The sequence below is a fragment of the Myotis nattereri genome, assembly GCF_964212035.1.
Source record: "Myotis nattereri genome assembly, chromosome: 3".
Classification (NCBI taxonomy): Eukaryota; Metazoa; Chordata; class Mammalia; order Chiroptera; family Vespertilionidae; genus Myotis; species Myotis nattereri.
Genome location: NC_138077.1, coordinates 27,705,422 through 27,726,187, shown reverse-complemented (window position 1 = coordinate 27,726,187; position 20,766 = coordinate 27,705,422). Strand labels below are relative to the sequence as shown.

The following is a 20,766-nucleotide window of genomic DNA, read 5'->3' as shown; positions in this document are numbered from 1 at the left end:
GGGCCATTCCTCCAGGATATACTATATTTTTTGGAATCACTTGAGACTCCTTTTGATGTGGAATACTCTGATAGATGAAAGGTATCATTTTTAAAGGCAAAGTAATTAATTTCTGGCCCAGAAATTAAATTCCACAGATAAATCTTAACGTAATTGCTGCTGTGACATTTTAGCAAAATATTCTAATAATTGGAACCTTCTCAAAATTTCTGAAAAAGATGACAAACTCAACAGTTAATAAATTTTTCTGCTGTAGTTTTGTGTTCTCTTTATACAAAATTAGAATGGTAAGAAAAATAGGAAATGCAGGTTTTTTGACTAAACGTATTTAAAGGTAAACCAATAGTGCTGTTCACCAATACAGTCTTGGTGGAACCTTCAGACTATCAAAGAATAAAACAAAGACCACCACATTTAAACATATACACCCAGACATGCACACAGAAAGATGCAAAAACATGCGTTTTTACATATAAGAGTTTATTAATGTTCAGCAAGAGATCACCTTGAAAATTTTACTGAACTATTACAGGAGGGGGTTAAAAAGAGATTTTGCCATATTTTAAAAAAGACATTATCCTATCTAATAAAAGAGAAACATGGTAATTAGCGTACGACCGCTAACCATCCCATTGGCTAATCAGGGTGATATGCAAATTAACTGCCAGCCAAGATGGCGGCCGATAGCCAGGCAGCTTGAAACTAACATGAGGCTTGCTTGCTTCAGTGATGGAGGACTCCGACATTCCCCGGCTGCCTTGCCGGCCTCTGAGCTTGCAGTTTGAAACATTGTAACAAATATAGAAGCTAAACAAAACCCCAGAAACCTGCTTTCAGCCAGCCGGGACCTCAGAGCTGGAGTTGATACAGTGTTTCGATTATAGAACCTAAACAAACTAGATACCTGCTTTCAGCAGCAGAGGCCTCAGAGCTAGAGCCAGAGCTAAAGATGGCCCAGAAAAAAAAAAAAAGAAAAAAAGGACAGGTTGGGAGCTTCAGTCACCCACCAGCCTGAACAGCCCTCAGTCCCTCACCCAGACTGGCCAGGCACCCCAGTGGGGACCCCCACCCTGAAGGGTGTGTGACCAGCTGCAAACAGCCATCATCCCCTCACCAGGCTGGCCAGGCACCCCAGTGGGATCCCCCACCTTGATCCAGGACACCCTTCAGGGCAAACCAGCCAGCCCCCACCCGTGCACCAGGCCTCTATTCTATATAGTAAAAGGGTAATATGACTCCCAGCACCGGGATCAGCGTGACAGGGGGCAGTGCCCAAACCCCCTGATCGCCCTGCGGCTCTGTGTGTGACATGGGGCGGGGCCACAACCTCCTCATCGGCCCTGCCCTGAGTGTGAGAGTGGCGGTGCCCCAACCCCCTGATGGGCCCTGCTCTGTGAGTGACAGGGGGCAGCACCCCAACCCCCTGATTAGCCCTGTTCTGTGCATAACAGGGGGTGGCACCGCAACCTCCCCATCGACTCTGCCTTGAGTGTGACAGGGGGTGGTGCCCCAACTCCCCAATTAGCCCTACCCTGAGCGTGACTGAGGGTGACATCACAACCTCCCAATCCGTCCTGCTCTGTGCATGACAGGGGGTGGTTCCCCAACTCCCCAGTTGGCCCTGCTCTGAGCGTGACCAGGGGCTGCACCTAGGGATTGGGCCTGCCCTCTGCCACCCGGGAGCAGGCCTAAGCCAGCAGGTCATTATCTCCCGAGGTGTCCCAGACTGTGAGAGGGCACAGGCCGGGCTGTGGGACCTCCCCTTCCCCCCCGAGTGCACAAATTTTTGTGCACCGTGCCTCTAGTCTATATATATAAAAGGCTAATATGCAAAGTGTCCCCTTGGGAGTTCAACCGGGAGACCAGGAGTTGGCTGTGATGTGCACTGACCACCAGTGGGAGGCGTGGAACGAAGGAAGGCCTGGCAGGCAGTTGGCAGCCAGGGAAGGGAGGCTTGGCCAGCAGCCTAAAGGCCCCCATTGTCCCTGATCACCGGCCAGGCCTAGGGAGCCTATTGGTGGACGAATTTCATGCATCAGGCCTCTAGTAGTCATATAATGGCCATCTGTTCAAGTATTAAAAACTAAGGCAATCCAAACTCATCAAGTTGTATGCCTTAAATATCTATAGCTTTTTGTATATCACTGTACCTAAACAAAGTGATTTAAATTTTTTAAAATATATATCTATATGCCTTAAATACCTGCAAAACATGTGGGGGATAAGAGTAATAGATTATAAAGATATAGTGGGAAAATGTATTTTGATTGTGATGATGATTTCACAAATGTATATATATGTCAATGTTATCAAATTGAACATTTTAAATGTCAAGTATATCTCAATAAAGCAGTTTAAAAAGCAAACAAAAAATAAATAAAATAAAGTGTCTTTCCTATAAAAAATAACTAAGGTAAGATTTACATACATTTTATAAGTGTAGATATTAATAGAAATAGATATATATGTTTATTATGTATAACTATATAATTAAAAAATAATATTAAATTTTTATTAGTCATATTAGAGCCAGTTGTGATATAAAATACACAGTCATTTTGATATGTCAATGGCATGTACTGCTATAATTGGAAAAAATTTATTTACAAATTAATTAAAGAGAGAAATAAGAAACCAATTATATTGTTAGTAACTGAGTGAGGAATATTGTTCATCAAATTATGAGGTTTGTAGTCTCAGGAGAATAAACTATAAAAATATATATAATATTGTTAAGAATTCTAAAATCTTTGAAATGAATATGCCAAGAATATTATCTATCATCTATCTATCCATCCATCTATGTATTATCTATCTAGAATAGCTACTCTCAATTTTAATCAAAGGGTAAAGGATAAAAACCACCAGATAAATATTGATGGTAGAGCTAATTCAACCTGGAATATAAATTCAAAGTCATTGCCATGGCTAAGATAACTTAATGCTTCCCATAGCATGACAAAACTTTGGACGGAAGTCTTCCTGACTGTAGGCCTCTGACCTCCCGTTTCTTACTTAGAGCGTTAACTTCAGAAATCTTACAAATGTTAATTCTTTCTCTGCCCCTTGAAATATCTGTAAATCTCCCAGCCTCTTGCCAGATTTATTTCACAGGAAATGTCTTTCTCAAAGACCTGGAAATGATTGCTTTGAATCTAAATATTAGAAAAGATAGTGCCTTCATCGGCCAGTCTCTGTGGGCAGATAGGATCCTGACTTTGATGGGAGCCAATTACCGAACACATATGGCCTAATCATAAAGAAAAACATTTGCCATTTCAATAACTCAATGTGCTCAACACAACTTATTAGTCAACCCTTCCCCAATGTCCTTCAGTACTTTTCCACTAGCTCACCTCAGCCTTTATTTCAGAGGAGTTCAATCTCTATCCTCTATTACAGTAGTCTTGCACAAAATTTCTCCTGCCTGTTGACTTTATTCACTGTAATTTTTACTTTAACAGCCTCAACCAACCTCTAAGATTTCTTAGAGTGCTTAGGACCCAAACACATTTCTATCAATTTTCTATTGCCATGTCAAGAAAATACAAATATTTTTCTTATCACAGATACCATTTAGGAACAGTAATTCTCTTAACAACTTAATGAAAAGGATGGCAGACTTTGAATTTATGAGGTGTTGAGTTTTTACTAACTTTTTGATAGTTTTTTCCTAATATATTTTAGACCTTAGGCAGATAATAATCTGCATATTCCAGAATATTTTCTTCTTTTCTACATGAAATTTAAGTTTTCCTGGTGATATTGTTTTCCTGATAGATGGTTATGGACAAACTCATTTTGCACATAACATTCCTTTTCTTTACCTTTTTCTCTTCTCTCCTCTCTTCTTTCTTTTTCTATTTCTTTAATGCAAAGGAATAGCCACAGATCCATTAGCTGTGGTCTAAAAGTCACTGGTGATATAAAGAATTGCATTTATATCTGTAATGCAAATTTTCATTATACTGTTAAGACCTTTGGGAACAAACCCTAGAAAATATGATTCCCAGAAATATATGAGTTTTGGGAGGAACAAAACTTGGTTTTCATCACATCAAATGAGACTTTAGTCTATAGCCCCAGGCACAAAATAACATTTTTTGTCCACAAGGACTCTTCCTCTCCCACTGTTCTTAAAAGAGATTTTCCTGGTTTTCATTAGTTGAAATGTGCTATCTTTGTTTTACAGTGTTGTAATATGCTAATTTTGAAGTTACTATCTTTGTGCAAGGTAATAAGTGAGTGAAAAACAAATGCTAACATCTGCTATGGCATTTCAATTTTAAACCAAATGTGTGTATAATATTCTCTTTGGTAAGTGAATTAACATTTTCACATAACCATGAAAGATAAAATTTTAATAATCTCCCTTGGAGTTGTCTCTTTGCAATCATGTGCAAAGTAAGAAGTGAGAATTTTAACAGAACACTATTCCTTCTTTCCTTTTAGATTTTTGAAGATTTCAAAGACAGAGAGTAAGTACCATGTCCTCTCCCTCTCAATCCACCTGGCATTAAAGCCAGTTACAGAGGCAGCTATTCATTTCTCTTAGAGTAGATTTAAGGCTACCAAAGATTGTGTTAAATTCCAGAACACATAAGCTTCTTGATCACTGTCTACCACTGCTATATGGAATTACATTTCATATACATTTTGCAGTACCTGGAAAACATTCTAACATTTCTATGATGTCTTATAATCATCTTTTCAACCTTTACATTAACTGTCACTACCTCTTGAAAGAAGAGAATTTTAAATTATTACTCCAAGTATATCTAAATGTCCTAATGTAAAGTATCACATTACTAGTATCAGTCTAATGCATAGGGTGTCGATTTTAGTAAATTTGATTGGATTCCATAGATCCCATCTTAAGAAAGTCAATGGTAATATTTTGGGACATCTTCCTATATAAGACATTCCTACTCATCAGATTTTAAAAGCAGCTTTAGAGGAGAACTACTTGTACCATAGAAGGGGACAGGTACCTGTGGTCCTCCATCTTCAAAACATTGAGTTGGTTGCATATCTATATCCTAATTAACTATCATCTCTTTTTCTGTCTTATTTATCCACAAAAATGTTAATAGTATTTTAACATTTTTAAAAGTATCTTCATTTAAAAAATCTTAGAAAATATAAAAAATAAAAAAATTGTAGTCATACTGACCAAAGATAACTTTTTAAGCATATATGTATATGAATTTTTATCTATTACAAAAATGCATATGCTTACATAACATACACATTTCAAAATATCTCTCAGGATATACTGAGATAAAGTTTCATTCACTTTTTATTTTTTATTTTAATGTGCTCATTCAAAAATGCAAATTTAGAGGAGTAAACAAAAGATTTTCTGCCTAAATAACTGGTTGAATAGATTTATCATATTCTGAGGCAAGGAAAGTTGTAGGTCCAGCAGGTCCAAATAGAGAAGCAAGAGTTTGGTTGAGGATGTGTTAACTTTCAGGTACCTATTAGATACCTAAGAAAGAGATAGAAAAAGCACTTTATTAAATAAGAGGTGAATGGAAGGAAGATGTCTAGATTAGAGATATAAATTAGGTTGTCGCCAACATCGAGATGTTATATAAAGCCATTGGACAGAAGGAGATTACCGAGGGATTGGGTGTAAATCTGGACTGAGCAGAGCCAGCACTCCAGCACTGAGACTTGATTTGATGTTAAGTCTCTGTTAAGCTATGGTGCTATTGCCAGATCTTTAAAACAACAACAAAAACTTGCTTCTTCCTAAGTTTCTAACCTTGACTCATTTCCCTTCCATCTATAATTCAACAAAATTTTCCTTTTGGAAAAAAAAAACACAAGTTTTTTTTATATCTAAGACAATCTTTTGGTTAAATTTATATCACCATTTAAATATATTTTCTTCAACTTCATAGCATTATCTACCAAATAAAAGTCTAAAAATAAGTAGAGTTTTGTTTTTATGCATATAACAGATATATATATATCTGTTTGGACACGTAATATTTATACATATATGCATACATACCTATAATTCACAGGCTAAATAATGACCCTCCCCCCAAAAAAGACATCTACTTTCTAATCCCTGGAACTTGTAAATGTTACCTTATATTGCATAAATTAATTTTGCAGAAGTGATTAAGTTGAAATTTTTGATAGGAAGAGATAATATTGCTTTATCCAGGAGGGCACTAAATACAATAATATGTATTCTTTTTTTTTAATTAAATCTTTATTGTTCAGATTATTACAGTTGTTCCTCTTTTTCCTTCCATATCTTCCCTCCACCCGGTTCCCACCCCACCCTCTGCCCTTACCCCCCCCCCCCACTGTCCTCATCCATAGGTGTACGATTTTTTTCCAGTCTCTTCCCGCACCCCCCACACCCCTTTCCCCCTGGACTGACAATTCATATGTATTTTTATAAGACAGAGGCAGAGGGTGATTTGAAACACAGAACAGGAGAAAGAAGGTGATTTGACCAGGAAGAGATTGGAGAGATTCAGACACAAGCTAAGAAATGCCAGCAGCCACCAGAATGTAGAAGATACAACAAATGAATTCTCCCCTGGAGCCTATGGAAGAAAGGTGGCCCTGCTGACACCTTGGTTTTGACACGGTGAAATTGACTTCAAATTTCTCACCTCTAGAAGCAGAAGAGAATAAATTTGAATTGTTTAATCCATCAAGTTTGTGTTAATGTGTTATATCAGTGATGGGAAATGAATATATACATATATATATATATATATATATATATATATATATATATATATATATTTTCACCAAGATATATCTAATTATTATTAATCTAACATAATTTTCGCTAGGTTTTTTTAAAGTTCTTTTCAAAGCTTTTTTAATCTGCTAGTTAAAATATATCTTCATTTTGTGACAGTTTTCAGGTATATATCCGTTATATGTGCTCGGTCCACTCTACTCTCCCTTCCTGTGGCCCTATCATATTTGGGTCCCACTGCCTGAATCTGTTCCACTTTAACTTTTCTTGCCCTGGCATGTGTTGGTTGAGCATTGTCCCATGAACCCAAAGTCATCAGTTTGATATCAGTTAGGACACATGCCCTGGTTGCTGTCTCAATCTCCAGTAGGGGGCATTCGGGAGACAATGGATCCATGTTTCTCTCTCACATTGATGCTTCTCTCTCTCTCTCTCTCTAAAAATCAATAAAAGCATTATTTTTGTTTTCTTTATTGCTTTCCTCAGAAATACTCTGAAGTTTCCTCTCCAGTGTTTGCTCCTCTTCCTAGTTTTGCCTTCTCTATCTAATCCTTTATTTTATTACCACCATTATTTTTATTAAATTTTATAATTTGTGTTTTGCATCTCATATCGTTTTTATTTCAACTTATTTCCTCTTTGTGATTTGCTGTTATAATTCCATAAATGCAAAAAAATCCCTTTAATCTTTTAAAATAAATTTTTATTATTCACAAATATTCTAAAAATTTCTAATTATTTATGTGCTAACAATTTCTCTAGCAAGTATTCTTTGATATGGCCATTTATTTTAGATTAATTATTTTTCCAGATCCCTAGGCTAATACAGTGTTAGGTGATAGAAATGTTGAGATAAATTTAGGGAAAAATAGGTGGGAATTCCTGGTCTAATCCTTAGGATACAGGTAAAGGAAGAGGAGGCAGATTACATTTAATACAGTTTTAACCTATCAGTGGGCAAATCCACCATTTGGTCTAGTCCAAGAAGAATTTTGAGAGGAAGGTCCTGTCACAAAAAGCTTCTGAAAAGTTTCTTCTCAAGATAAGTGTGGTAGACATAAATTTGCCTTATCAATGTGCCATTTCAGTTTGCTTTTTTGTTTTACTTCTTTGTTTTATTTCATTTTATTTCCCCTTGCATAACCCTGGGATGCACCATGATTTACCTTTAGAGGTTTGTTTTGCTCCTTGGCTAACTCACTTCTCAGTACTAGAAATATTATTATTTTAAATGGTAGAATCCAAATGCTGTTGATCTGTAGGGGCAAATATTTTTAAAATCCTGAAATTGTACCATGATATAGGCTGATGTTATGTGTGATTCTCTTTTTTCCCTATGCTGAAAAAAGAAGAAAAAAACTGCATCCCCGCCCCCGCCCCCCAAAAAAGAAAACTGTAGGTAAATCTGTGACAGAAATTGTTCATTAGAATCTCAGAGACATATATTATCCAAAAAGAGTAACTTCAGTATTGTAATATTAACTGGTACACACACTATTGGTATTAATTATTCTATAGGAAAAGACAATAAAAAATGTACGTCAACACCATCAGATAATAGTTACAAGAGCTATAAAATTATTTTACCGAAACACAACACTTACCACGTTTTTATTTTGAATAGCACTCTACCAATGATTTCATTTATTTTTTTATCATAGACTCAAAAACTCTCAGTCATGCTTTATATAATTATATGGTTTGGTAGAATTTAAAGACTTCTCTTATTTTTCATGGAGATATGTTTAATTAAGAGTCAAGAGGCATGGTGCTGCTGAGATAATCAATTCTTGTTGCTCAGACATATTAAATTCACCCAATGCCTTTTCTTTCAATTGTTTTAAGATAGCCCTGGTTGATAAAGGTCAAGATGAGCATGTGAGGATTACTAAACTAAAAGATTTTAAATGCTAATTAAATATAAGAAAATTATGTTGAACATAATTTACTTCAAAAATAAACTAAGGAAATTGTGTCTAATTCAATAATGTCTTAAGAAAAATTCCTGCCTCACACAAAATTTCTGAAAATTATTGGTCTCAGAATGCAACCGATTGAAATTAAGAAACCAGCACAGAAAGTATGTGAAAGTGCTGAAATAAAAAAGGAAGAAAAGAGGAAAATAAAGGATGGACAAAAACAACATTAGGAAATCAAAATTGGTTTCATGGAACAGATAAAAATTGTGGCCAAATAAATTACTATTAAATCTAAAAATCTTAATAATAGAACAAGAGACAGTATGACCAATATGTGCTTCAAAGCAGAGATATAAGAATTTAAGAAAGATGTGGTAGCTAACAAAGAAAGACAACATGAGTTAGTAAATCACAGGGGGAAAAGTCAGCAGGGAAAAATAATCTCAGCTATGAAGCCTCCACTAGGAGCAACACAAAAGAGAACTGTCCTGGCTGAAAACAGTGAAAATATAACAGGATTGAAATGCAAATAAAAGTAAAGAAAGTAAAAAAGAAAAAACACACACAAAAGATGAATATAAAAGATTGAGAAAGGAGATCTAATAAAATCAGCTTGCTCTGTGTGACAATGAAATAAGAAGACAAAAACCGAGTTGGTGATATACTACAAGAAAGCGTACACTAAATACAACCTTTTGTCTGTGAATTGGAAAAGGGCACGATTTCTCTGCAAAGAAAGAGTAAAAGTGGTCACATAGCCTAGGAATTCAACAAGACTTAAAAAAAATAATTCTTTATAGAAAGATTAGAAAAACAACATAAGTGTCCACTAATAGGATAGTACTGAAGCTTTAGTCATAAAATGAAATACCACACAGCAGTTAGATGAGGTAAGTCTTGCTGATATGAAAAATAACCAAGGTTTTTTAATTGGAAAAAGTCAATGTGCATAATTAGCTCAGGAAACACAATGAAAAATAGTAACAGTGAATGACTCTGAGGAAGGAACTCGCTGGCTGTGATACAAATTGAAACTAATAATTTATTTCACATGTTCCATTTTTTAGTGCCTTTTATACTTTGTAGCATACATGTACATATATTACCTATGACAAATAACATGCCATTTTAAAAAGGCCACCAAAAACATATCTATCCTAAATAGTAAAGAGCTAATATGCAAATGGTCATCACACCTTCACACCATCATGCTGTAATGGCTCAGACACTCAACACTGGGGAGGGAGTAGTGGGGACCAGCCTGGCTACGGCCGGGAGAGGGACAAGCTGCCTGCCCACAGTCTCCTGCAGCTGTGGTAGGCCTGGGTGAAGCCGGCCCGGGTCCTGTGGCCGGCCAGAGGGACGGAAGCCCAGGTACCGGATGCCTGCAACTGGCCAGAGGAGGGAATCCTGGGTCTTGGGTGCAGGGTGAGGCAGAGGCGGTTAGGGGCGATCATGCCAGCAGGGGAGCAGTTAGAAGCGATCACGCTGGTTGGGGAGCAGTTAAGGGGAATCAAGCAGGCAGGCAGAGGTGGTTAGGGGCAATTAAGCAGACAGGTGGTGAGTGGTTAGGAGCCAGCGGTCCTGGATTGTGAGAGGCAGTTGGACATCCCCTGAGGGGTCCTGGATTGGAGAGGGTGCAGGCTAGGCTGAGGGACACCGCCTGCACAAATTTCGTGCACTGGGCCTCTAGTAATAATAATAAAAGGATAATATGCTAATTAGACCCGACATCATTCTGGATGTTCTTCCTGACTAAGCCGGGGACAGAGGGAAGCCTGGGCCTGAAGGAAGCCAGACCGGTCCCGAGTGCCAGAGGGAAGCTGGTGATGGCAGCCAGGGGAAGGAAGGCCTACTCTTGCATGAATTTTCATGCATTGGGTCTCTAGTATACATAATAAACACATAGACACAGACAGAGTATGGAGCCAGGGGAAAGGAGAGATTGATGGATGCAGACAAAAGATGGGGAAAGAGGATGGAAAGAGTCTTTGCTTGGGTGCTGGGCACATGATGCAGTGTGCAGTTGATGTTTTATTGAGTTGCACACTTGAAATCCATATGGTTTTGCAAACCAATGTCTCCCCAATAAATTCATTCAATCAATCAATCAAAATAAAAAGACAGCCAAACCTGGCATTTCATTATTCTCAGGGAAAAAAGTGCAATAACGACAGCTGAAAACTATACTGTTGCTTTTGGCAGGCATTGTTCAGCAACATAACGAATGATGCGAGATAATTCCATCCAACATGTTAATACCTTCAACTACTTGAAGCAGCATTTTGAAGCTAACTAACCCATGAAGGCTGTGCTTTTCAAAATTATACATTTGGCAAGAGATTTACAAAAATTCTTCCGTGTCTATGGATAGCTGGTCACACCTGCCCTTAACATTTCCAAGCCAAAATGTCTCTTCCATGCTCTATGGTGCATAACTCTACTGTCTCAACCAGAGCATTGATTCTTTACAAAAAAAAAGAAAAAGAAAAAAAGCCAGTAGAACTCTTTACATTCTTTACATGAAAATACAATTTATAGTCTTTCATTTTCATAATGGAATGTTAAAATGGACACTTAAAGTTTACTTCAATCAATTGTAGGATGAGACAACATCCTAGATTGTTGGAACAGATAAAAGGGATGTAAGGATCTGCCTAGCCAAGGTCACTGCTTCCTCTCATAAGATAAAGGAAAAGCAGCAGTGACCACACACTAACAGGATTCCTTTGTCCTTCATGTTACCCATACACACTCCCTTCCTCCATTTTTCTGTTGATAATATGTAACAGGAGGGTAGCAAAGGACAAAAAAGAAGAATACTGATTAGGTAGTTAATTAGGCAGACAGAAAGGGAGGAGGTCCAGAGAGGATAGCAGCATCTTGGCCCGAACAATGAAAGCGGCCATACACCAAGGACAGAGGTACCTCTGGCCTGAGCAGCTAGGAGAGCTATAAGGGAGATCAAAAGTAACTCCAACCAGCAAGATAAGGCGGGGAGGAAGACATACATTCACAGAGGATAAAGAAAAGTCACAGGAGAAAAAGATGCTGTTTTACTCTTGGAGGGGAGAAGCCAGTGTTTCAGTCTCAAGGCTTGGCAGGATAAGGTTACTAGGTCACAGAGGATAGATGGATGTTGCAAAATAAGGGAAGAGAAAGAGGAGCACCATGTGAGGTTTGAGCTTTGAAACTAATACGATGTAGCAGAATGACCAATGGGAAAAGCAGGGGGCGGGTCCTAGATTAAGGAAAGGGTCTCTAGAATATATAATACCTCAAGACAGAGAGAGCAGTGGCCACCCTCTTTAGGGGGTCCCTCTTAACCAGGAGAGACAGTCTTAGGAATAGAAACTTAAAATTAGGAGTTTTAGAGATAGTATCTTCTTGCAGTCAACTTTTTGTACTTCTCACCTACCACCTTTTGTCCATGGTTTCAGTCTTCAAATCCATCTGGACAAGAACCTGGGAAAGAAATCACCCTTGCATCCTGCTCAGAAAATAACCCAAAAAACAAACAAAAAACCCGAATCAATACTATGTCCATGAAAAAGGTGAAGAGGTTAAGAAGCACAAATTGGTAGTTACAAAATAATCATGGGATGTAAAGTACAGCATAGGGAATACAGTCAATGATATTGTGATAACTATATATGGTGCCAGGTGGGTACTGGAAATATCGAGGGGAACAATTTGTAAAGTATACAGTTGTCTAACGACTATGCTGTACACCTGAAACTAATACTATCTAATAAAGAGGGAATATGCTAATTGACTGTCACACCCTCAAAGATGGTGGTGAACACAGCCACAAGATGACTGGCAGGGGAGGGCAGTTGTAGGCGATCAGGCCAGCAGGGGAGGGAAGTTAGGGGTGACCAGGCCTGCAGGAGAGGGCAGTTGGGGGAGACCAAGCTGGCAGGGGAGCAGTTAGGCATTGATGAGGCTGGCAGGGGAGTGGTTAGGGGATTATCAGGCTTGCAGGCAAAGCAGTTTGGGGCAATGGGTCCTAAACCAGAAGTCGGACATCCCACAAAGGGTCCCAGATTGGAGAGGGTGCAGGCTGGGCTGAGGGACACCTCCCCCCATGCACAAATTTTGTGCACCGGGCCTCTAGTCTACACTAATAAAAGACAAACATGCAAATTGACTGTACCTTTGCTATGTCTTAAGCCATGCCCACCAGCAAATCGAAGCGACTATATGCAAATTAACCCAACCAAGATGGCGGCCGGCAGCCATGGAGCTGGAGCGAGTAGGAGGCTTGGTTGCCCAATGATGGAGGAAGCCAAGCTTCTTGCCTGCCGTGGCCTGGCTCTGAGCTCCACTCAAAGCAACAAAGTTTCAATTATAGAAGATAAACAAACCCCAGGTACCTGCTGCCGGAAGCCGGTCCATCCTTGCTGCTTGACACAGTCGCTGCAGGAAAGAAACATCTGCACAGCATATGTTTCAAGGGACCTGGCGTATATAGCATACTGTTCTTAATATGTTTGCTCCCCTTAGCGCTGTGTGTTTTAACCAAGGTCACCTCTCCAAGAAAGGTTGTTTCCCCAGGTAGGAATTTTTCCCTGAAGTCAGGGAGGGGATGAAACTCCTTAACTAAGTGCCAGGCGGGTAGTTAATCACTTTAACTACAAACAATCATGCTTAAGCTACATAATCTTTACTCCCTGGAATGGAGATAAGAAACGCCCTAACCTTTGTAATAGAAATTGACAGGATTAAAATCAACTGGGATAAATACGGATGTAACAAGACAATAAACAGCAGAACCTCTCTGGAGATCAAGACCAGAACTTGGCTGGAGATCCTGGCTAGGCTGCTGATCAACTGAATGCGGTCTCCGTGTCATTCCTTCTTCGCCGACTCCGTCTACACCTTTGGGAACCCCTGGACCTGCTGGGGTTGGACCTCGACAACCTGCTTTCAGTCAGCCGTAGCTATGGAGCTGGAGCGAGTAGGAGGCTGGGTTGCCCCTGGCAATGGAGGAAGCCAAGCTACCCTTCCACCTTCCCTGGCTGGCTCTGAGCTCCTCTCAAGGCTACAAAGTTTCAATTATAGAAGGTAAGTAAATCCCAGAATAAAAAAAAGAAAGAAAAAAGGAGAAGCTGGTAGCTTCTGTCATCAGGGGAACTTGGCCAGCCCGAAAACGGCCCTCAGCCCCTCACACAGATTGGCCAGGCACCCCAGTGGGGACCCCCACCCTGAAGGGGGTGTGACCAGCCTGAAAACACCCATCAGCCCCTCACCCAGGCTGGCCAGGCACCCCAGTGGAACCCCATCCTGATCCAGGACACCCTTCAAGGCAAACCAGCTGGGACCCACCCATGCACCAGGCCTCTATCCTATATAATAAAAGGGTAATATGCAAACTGACCCTAACAGCAGAACGACTGGAAATGACTGGTCACTATGACACACACTGACCACCAGGGGACAGACGTGCAATGCAGGAGCTTCCCCCTGGTGGTCAGTGTGCTCCCACTGCGGGAGCTCTGCTCAGCCACAAGCCAGGCCGACGGCTGCCAGTACAGTGGTGGTGGTGGGAGCCTCTCCCGCCTCCTCAGCAGCACTAAGGATGTCAGACTGCAGCTTAGGCCTGCTCCCCGCTGGCAAGTGGACATCCCCCAGGGTCCAGGTTGCCAGAGGGATGTCTGATTGCCAGCTTAGACCCAATACCCCGGGGAGCGGGCCTAAACCAGCAGGTGGTCATCCCCTGAGGGGTCCCAGACTGTGAGAGGGCACAGCCGGGATGAGGACCCCCCCACCCCGAGTGCACAAATTTTTGTGCACCAGGTCTCTAGTATATAATAATATTGAATGTGAACTGTAATTAAAAAATAAAATTTAAAAAATAAATAAAATTGCTGCATTTGTGATTTTTGGTAAACAAAACAAAACAAGCAAAAAAATCATGTCCAGACAGGTTCTCTATCAGATAATCAGACCTGTTTTCCAATTGAGATAAAGCTACTTCTTCCTAGAATTTCCACCATACCTGCTTCTGTAGTTTCTGAATAAAGCAAGTATAACTCTTATATATTAGATATTATTGTTGACATTTTTGTTATGCAGAAAAACAATCTCAATAAAGAAAGCAGTGCATTGTTTTTGTTCTGTCCAAAGTTCTGTATTTCCATTGCCAACTATCCAGAGGCCTTCCTTAGGGCACACTGCAATGCCTTAGGTTGAATGCTCATCAGTGCTCCCCCAAGTCAGTGTGACCTACATCTGAGATAAAAATAACAAGACCAAAACCTTCATGCTGTAAAGCAAAATGGACTTCAGAGTGTAATAAAGAATGAAAAGCATTGATTTGAACAAAAGCAGTTGCAGCCTAGGAGACACAGATTCAGGTTAGCAACCCAAATTGTGTTCCACCAAGACAAAGTGAAAGTAAGGCAAAAGCTTTTGCTCAGGTTCCCAATTAGGTCCATTTTATGTAGATGAGGTGTCCAAATCTGTACACTTTCTGATTGGTGTGAATCACACGCTTCTGATTGGTTGCCATGGAACAGTTCCGATTGGATGGAGCAGGAACTTCCTTATAAAGTTGTCACAGTGAGGCTTAAATGAGCATAGTGCAGGAGGCTGAGAGCTCAATCTGAGGTTCTTGGTATACAGAGTATGTGATAAACCACTGTAAGCAAATGGCCACTAAGCTTTTATTATTTATAAAATTTGATCCCTCAATTGACCATGGGGAGTCCATCTCAGGAAATAAATTCCTTCTGGGGTTCACATCAAATTAATCTTTTTCTTAGGGTTCACAATTTCAATAATCGATAAAAAGTTTGGAGCTTAGAAAGGATAGCAGGAATCACAGGAGATAAAGTTGAATTGTGTAGGTTCCTATAAGAGCGTTAGAAATTTGTATTTTGCCTTAAATTCAGTGGGGAGGTATTAGAAGGATAATAAGCATAGGAATGACGTGCTCTGATTTAGATTTTAAAAGATCATTGTGATTGCTGTGTGACAAATAAATATTTGGCAAAGGCAGTCCAAGCAGCAGCAAGGAGACCAATAAGGAGGCTTTTAAAATAGCCCAGACAGGAAATAATTGTGGCTTGAAAGTGAGTAATCACAGTGAAGATCCGAATAAGATAGAATATGCTTTGAAGTTGAAATAATCAAAGCATTCTAAGTATTGAATATGGGTGTGGAGAAAAAGGAGAATGACTCTAAGATGTTTGGTTTCATGAACTCAGTGTATTGTGCTGCAGTGACATGGGGCAGTTGAGATGGGAAAACCCAGGAGGCAGAACATATTTATTTGTTGAATGTGTAATTCCAGTGTTCTGTTCTGGAGGTGCTTACAATATACATTGCCTATATTTAAATAAACCTCATAGTCCTTAGGATGCATTATTTGACCTTTATTTCTGATGTAAGAGTATCCAACCACATCTCTAATCTTAACAAGCATACCTAAGTCCCATTTTCAAAACAAACCTGCTATTCCATATTTTTTTGTTTGATCTACCTACATTTGCACACTTTCCTAATGAAGTGCTACATACCTTATAAGCTGTAAGTATATGTCAGTTTCTTTCTAGGGCTTTCCTTGACCCTTATCAGGGACAAGTGTCTTTCCCCAAGCAGTATCACTTCATTTTATTTATACTTTTTAGTATACGGTGACACACTGACATTCCCATCAACTCTACCATGAGTTCCTCAAGGGTGAGCATATCTCTAGTTCATATTAAGATTCCTGGAGACCAGCCCAGAGCATACTTCTCACTACAGACAAGTTTTCATCTGCACTCATGCTGAAAAAATAACCCACAGGCAGTATTTTCAGACCCGCCCACATACATATAAATAGCAATGTCTCTCTCTAGATACACCTTCAAGTACAAAGGACCAAGGTATGGTTAAAAAATCAAAGGTTTAATTTTAAAACGAATGGCAAAGGTGTGGCTTTATATTTTTAAAACCGTCCTGACTTATATGTATTTTTATTTTTGCATTCAAAAACATTTCATTATGGATTTGGAAGAAAGAATACTGTTTTCAACTTTCTCAGTTTCCACTCTTCTGTTGTTAGTAAATATTGTATGTCGGAACACATTATTCCCATTCTAAATTTGCTCATTTGTAATTAAACCAAAATGGTTTCCTTGCAAGTTGCACATAGGGGTCAAGTACGTGACAATGATTCAGAGACTAGTAGGCAGTAATAGCAGTAAGTCTGGCTCAACTGTGGGGCCCATTGTGGAGAAGGGTGAGTGCCAACTGAATGGGTATGTGCCCTCTCTTTGCTTCTTTTCACAGTCGTGGGGGTCTGCCAAAAATCTGTATATTGCTGGCAGGCAAGCAAAGCCAATCTAAGCACCTGTGTTGCAAAACTCAGCAATTGTGTGATTGCCATTAGTGATCCATCTGTGAGGCTGGTACTTGCCACATGTCAGTTGACTCACATAAGGTGGGTTGAAGGGAAATTCCACTAGATAAGGAGGGAGACAGCAAAATTAATATGTCACTTGTTCTTCTTCGTGATTGAAAAAAAATATATAACAAACATTGATGAAAAGTGAGAATTTTAAAATGTATTTGAATTGATTAGTAATTGGTATTACATGGCAAATGGAAAAGGTTTAATTCAAAAAGGAAAAAAAAAAGTGTAGGAACAAAGCCTGCACTTTCTTTAATGACTTGTTACACACAAATGGAGTATCAGAGTCACTGGTACAGCAGAGAAGTAAAAAAAAAAAAAAATCATGTCTTACAAAGAATCTAAAATGTTAGTGAGGGTCATTATCTTTGATTCTTAAATAAAATTTACAAAATCTCATTTACCAAGACTCAAAATATTTAGACTTTGTGGGGTCAGCATTTATCTAAACTGAAGAGATGACTGTATTATCAATAAAAAAAGGCTTAATGAAGTGTAATTGATGTGTGAACTATTACTGGGAAAATGTTGAAACTTCTTTTGAGCACAAACATATTTTGCACACTTAGGTCTGTCAATATAGTAACAATATGCAAATCAAAAGTTACATACTAATAGCAATCATTACATGTACTGAGCATGTGACATGCACTGAATGAAGTGTGACAAGCATCTTATTTTACTTTGTTAAAGCTATTAAAGTTCAAGAACCGTGGCTCATGCCTGGCAGTGGTGGCTCAGTGACTGAGCATTGACCAGTGAACCAGGAGGTTACTGTTTGATTCCTTGCTGAGGTACATGCCCAGGGTGTGGGCTCTATCTCCAATAGGGAGCTTGCAGTAGGCAGCCAATCAATGATTCTCTTTCATCATTAATGTTTCTATCTCTCTCTCTCCCTCTCCCTTTCTCTCTGAAATCAATAAAAATATATTTAAAAATGTAAATAATTTTAAAAAGAACTGTGGTTCAGAGAAGTTACCTAACTTAACTATTCAAAAAATTGACCTGTTTAATATTCCTTAATATAATTTTTATTTCCTTTAAATTATTTTAGTGGCACTTTTCATAGTGGTGCCTATTAAGCAATACGTCATAAACATCTCAGTCCCTGAGCAATGAGATGGTATAATCCAATAATATAGTATTACGAAGTATATAGTACCATACTGTACATGTACTAGCTGAGAAAATCAATAAAAGACAAAATACTCAGGGAATATGTCAATGGAAATATGAAGGATAAAAACAAATATCTGTCATGAAAAGGTTCAGTTGGAAAATGACAAATTGGGATTTTGAAAAAGCAGTATTTCTGCCCAGATCTATTAAATGACAAAATAATGCATACCTCCCATATAGTTGCTTCAATCTCTCCAATTTTTAAAAGGGCATTTATTCAAGCAAAGAAGAATGTATACCAAATATCTCATAGCAATGAGTACAGAGATAATTTATATTTTCAGATTCTGCTCTTCTGTGTTTATAAAATACATAACTATTTATTTGTGAAATTAAATACTTGAAAGGAAATTTAAGATGATCCATTGTAAGGATGGTAAATATTGAACTTAGAAATTCCAAAGGCACATGGCTTTAAAGCAATGTAAAATACTACCATGAAAGTAGTAAAAAAAGAGAGTCTTCTAGATTCTCAAATGCATAGAAATATTAGTTGAGAATGCATTCTTTATGTTAGGGAGTGCTTATTGATTAGATTTTTTTATTGTTCCAACATTTCATTAGAATAATTTTCAAACAGAAAAGTTGAAAGAACTTTACAGTAAACATTCAATACATATTATGTCTCTGTTGCAAAGAACATTTTGCTTATTGCTTTATAACATATCTAGTCATCTACATTCATGTACTTTCTAAGCATAAATTCATCTCTCTTATTTTTTTTTTGTTTTACCTTTTTTTATTGATTAAGTTATTACATATGTGTTCTTATCCCCATGTTACCCCCTATCCCCCCACTCATGCCCTCACCCCCTTGTTGTCCATGTCCATTGGTTAGGCCTATATGCTTGCATATAAGTCCTTTGGTTGATCTCTCTCCCTTACCCCCACCCTCCCCTACCTTCCCTCTGAGGCCCGATGGTTGGATCGATGCCTCTCCATCTCTGGATCTATCCTTGTTCATCAGTTTATGTTGTTCATTATATTCCACAAGTGAGTGAGATCATGTGGTATTTATCCTTCTCTGACTGGATATATGAATCCCAATGTTCATAGCAGCACACTTTACCATAGCTAAGATTTGGAAACAGCCTAAGTGCCCATCAACAGATGACTGGATTAGAAAACTGTGGTACATCTACACGATGGAATACTATGTTGCTGTAAAAAAGAAGGAATTCTTACCATTTGCCACTGCATGGATGGAACTGGAGAGCATTATGCTAAGTGAAATAAGCCATCTATCTTATTTTTGATGCATTTCAAATAAAGTTACAGACATCAGTATAATCCAGCCGTGGGCAAACTACGGCCCGCGGGCCGGATCCGGCCCATTTGAAATGAATAAAACTAAAAAAAAAAAAAGACCGTACCCTTTTATGTAATGATGTTTACTTTGAATTTATATTAGTTCACACAAACACTCCATCCATGCTTTTGTTCCGTCCCTCCGGTCCAGTTTAAGAACCCATTGTGACCCTCGAGTCAAAAAGTTTGCCCACCCCTGGAATCCCACAAGTACTTCAACATGCATTTTATTAATCAGAATTCAATATTTGTTCAAAGTGCTTTTTCATTGTTGTTTTTGAAGTAAATTTCAGATATAATTCAATGCATAAGTCCTGAGCGTCTTTTTAATGAAATCTGACAAATGTATCTAAATGTTAATTTTAAAAGGTCATGAATGCCCATATGATTTCACATATTTGTGGTATCTAAAGAACAAAATAAACAAACAAAAAAAATTGAAATAGACTCAGAAACTGGTGGCTGCCAGATGGGAGAGGCATTGTAGTGCTGGGTGAAAGAGGTAAAGAGATTAAGAAGTACAAACTGGTAGTTAACAAAATAGTCACAGTGGTTATAAAGTACAACATAGCGAATGCAGCCAATGAATTGTGATAACTATGTATGGTACCAGGTGGGTACTGGAAATATCATGGGAAACACTTTGCAAAGCATATAATTGTCTAAACACTATGCTATACACCTGAAACCACTATAAAAATAAACTGGAAAAAAAATGATATATAATAAAAGCAAAAGAGAGAGAGAGGGAGAGAGAGAGAGAAAGAGAGAGAGAGAGAGAGAGAGAGAGAGAGAGAGAGAGAGAGAGAGGGAGAAAGAGAGAGAGAGATTGATTCACATTGAGCCCATCTTCTTACTGTTATATTCTCAATAGCTTTCCAGGTTGGTAGATTGAGGGTTATAAATAAAAATCAAATTCCACATTACTGAATTGTATTTTATGTGCAATTTCACCACTTATTATTTTTCACTAGTTATTAGAGTTCTAAGTTGCAAGCAACAACAACAACAACAAAACAACTCAGGTGGATCTAAATCTCTTCTGCCTAAGCAAAATAAAAATTTATTGAAAAAAATATATTGAGTTTAGATGTTTCAATGAAGAGCATAGAGAAAAAAACACACCAGCAGTTGGAAGAGCCAGGCTTGGAAGTGAGTGGAGACATGGGCTAAGGTAACAGCTAGGATTGTTAAACCTGGCCCGAGGAAGACACAATGTCACA

The 20,766-nt window shown here is 38.5% G+C and overlaps 1 protein-coding gene and 1 pseudogene across 2 annotated transcripts in view; both read left to right on the top strand.

The window, feature by feature from the left end:
- The window catches only part of BCHE (butyrylcholinesterase), a 58,695-nt gene extending 52,014 nt beyond the window's left edge, over nt 1-6,681 (top strand). Inside the window, exons 5-6 of the mRNA XM_081088512.1 lie at nt 4,453-4,478; nt 6,426-6,681. Coding sequence (XP_080944638.1) covers nt 4,453-4,460 — 8 coding nt within the window. The 3' untranslated portion in view covers nt 4,461-4,478; nt 6,426-6,681. The remainder of the gene's footprint in view (nt 1-4,452; nt 4,479-6,425) is intronic.
- The window catches only part of LOC308515316 (ferritin light chain-like), a 306,095-nt pseudogene that overhangs the window by 146,784 nt on the left and 138,545 nt on the right, over nt 1-20,766 (top strand). The window lies entirely within an intron of this gene.